The sequence below is a fragment of the Erythranthe guttata genome, chromosome 2 (assembly GCF_056151865.1).
Source record: "Erythranthe guttata isolate IM_541 chromosome 2, IM_541, whole genome shotgun sequence".
In the NCBI taxonomy this organism is placed as follows: domain Eukaryota; kingdom Viridiplantae; phylum Streptophyta; class Magnoliopsida; order Lamiales; family Phrymaceae; genus Erythranthe; species Erythranthe guttata.
This window is the reverse complement of record NC_142534.1, coordinates 7899852-7902233: the sequence shown is the minus strand read 5'-3', so window position 1 is coordinate 7902233 and position 2382 is coordinate 7899852. Positions and strand designations below refer to the sequence as shown.

General features: G+C 41.2%; 1 protein-coding gene across 1 annotated transcript; it reads left to right on the top strand.

Annotated features, from left to right (window-relative positions):
* The first annotated feature begins 1726 nt into the window (after positions 1-1726).
* LOC105958185 (uncharacterized) lies at positions 1727-2104 on the top strand. Its single transcript, XM_012982194.2, has one exon. It carries the CDS (start codon positions 1727-1729, stop codon positions 2102-2104), a length of 378 nt encoding a protein of 125 aa, XP_012837648.2.
* The last annotated feature ends 278 nt before the right edge of the window (positions 2105-2382 follow it).

Here is a 2382-nt window from a genome sequence, read left to right as displayed (position 1 = left end):
CCCTAGCCGCCCAAGCCCTAGCCGCTCATCCCTCTCGGTCGTTGCATCCCCGCCGCGCCGCCGCCGATCGCCGCCGATAGTCGCCGGTTTTCTCCTCTCTATTCCTTCGTTTATTCTTGTTGTTTGTCTAACTCGTTTACATCTAGTGCTGTAGTTCGAGTGGGTCAAAAATACGAGGTGAAACCTTATTGGAGAGGAGCTGCTGCCCCGACGGAATCCACGCACCGCCGCTGCACCGCCGCACGCACCGCTGCGCTGTCCACGCGCCGCCGCCGCTGCTGCCACGCGCCGCCGTCCGCCGCCTGCTGGATCAGTTTGCTCCAGCCGTGAGTTGCAGCCCCGAGGATTGGTATTTTGCAGCTTGTACGTGATTGGTTCTAGGTTTCGATTCGTTGAAATCTCACGCTACAAGAGATAATTAAATCGAAATTTTCGTAGATTGGTTAGATCATGTTTGTATGAATTTTAATTTATGAGCATGAGTAATATGTGATTACGTGTTTCGATTTTATTGTATGAGGAACAAGCATGTTTTATAATTTTCGATTTTACATGTTTTTAAATAAAATCGATAATTACCATATGTATGGCGGAAGCGTTAAGGTACGTTGACTATGTGATTAGTTTATGCATGTAATCGAAACTAGTTCGATCTAAAATTTTTAAATTCCGCTGCGTACACATGCACGATCCCCAACAGGCGGCACTGAGCATGGCCTCGCGGGATCCTCTATTGGAGGCTATATGGTTGTGCATACACTATTTGTATAGCATTTCCACTTTCGATGTATTGTTAGTCTCCATTTATTTTCAAGAATGCAAAATGTGTTTTTTTTTTCCTTTTTTTTTACTGCAGAGTGTGTATTTTAGATGGTGAGTGAAATGAAATGATGGAGTGGTGAGTTTATATTGACGGTGAAATGAGTGTTGAGAGCGCAATTTAATTTTTACGTGTAATCTCATTCTTGTAATTTCAATAAAAAAAAGAGACAAATTGTAAATCAGAGATGTATATACATCTCAGTGCATACAAAATATCTTTTACGTGCAAGTGAATTGTCTTAGGTTATTGTTGAGCACCTTTTGCACAATTTAATTTTTGTTCTTTTAATTTAAGTTGAGCAAGAGTAGCTCAAACAGTAATATGTTTGCATCTTGAGAATGTACAAATGGAAACTTGTGATGATTTTGTGTCAAGTTGATTGGTGCAAAGTTTGTGCATTTCATGTGCAATTGGAACATGTAATTGATCATGCTTTTAGATTTCTTTATGATGAAATATTTGGACGAGCTCTAGAAATTACACTTTTTTTAGCGAGCTTTGGTATATTTATTTCATGTTTTACAATCGTGTTCCGATATGACTAATTTGTGGAGGCCCCCCCGTTCGAGATTATTCACAACTCGGAGTTTTCATCTTTATGGTGATGGATCGAATTTCTCCAACAAAAACTATCAAAGGACAATTTTCTCCTCGCCTTGGTCGTAATGTGGAAGGCCTGGGAGTGTCGGAAGAAAAGCCATTTACGACGAGGAAGGGATTTCCGTAGCCGAGCTTCCCATTTGGAGCAATTCTTTTCTCCAATCTTTTCACCAATCTCTCCTCCCTAATGCTCAAGACTTGCAGCCCGCTCACCCTTCTTCATGGCTTCTTCCTAGTTGTGGTACCATTAAAATCAATTTTGATGTGGCCTTTCCTTGTGGCAGCGATCATTACCGAGTTGCTATGGTGGCACGTGGATCAGATAGTGTATGTCGTTGGTGGAGTATTGGTTCATTTCCGGGCAAGACAAAACCGGTGGATGGAGAAGCCCATGCGGCACTGTATGCGATGTGTATTGCTCGTAGTAAAGGATGGGACTCGATCATCTTGGAAGGAGACTGTCTCCAAGAGATTAATCCTATGCGTCTGAGAGATGACTTTGTCCCTTCTTTTGGCGCTTATATTGAAGGCTGCATAAACATGATGTCGTTTTTCTCTCGTTGTACTTTTTCCTTTATCAGACGGCAAGGCAATAGCCTGGCTCATTCTTTAGCGACAATGGCTTGTATGGAATATGCAGATGGGATTTCACTTCCTTCTTTTTTGGCCTCTGTAGCCTAATGATATGTGTTCGTTTCAAAAAAAAAAAAAGCCACGGTGCCAAATAAATTAAACCCTTATTTCTTCGGCATCCTACAGCAATGAGCTCTAGAGTTGAACTCAAATCGAAAACCAGTTGAGAAGATTTCGCCAAAGACAACTCCTAATTCCTCGGTTGAAGGTATTTTTTTTAAGAATTTTGTGTTATGAACAAATTTTGCTGCGTTTTTGTTCTTGAAATTGATATACTAGTATGTATATGCACAAATTTGAAATTGATGCGGATGATCACATTTCTG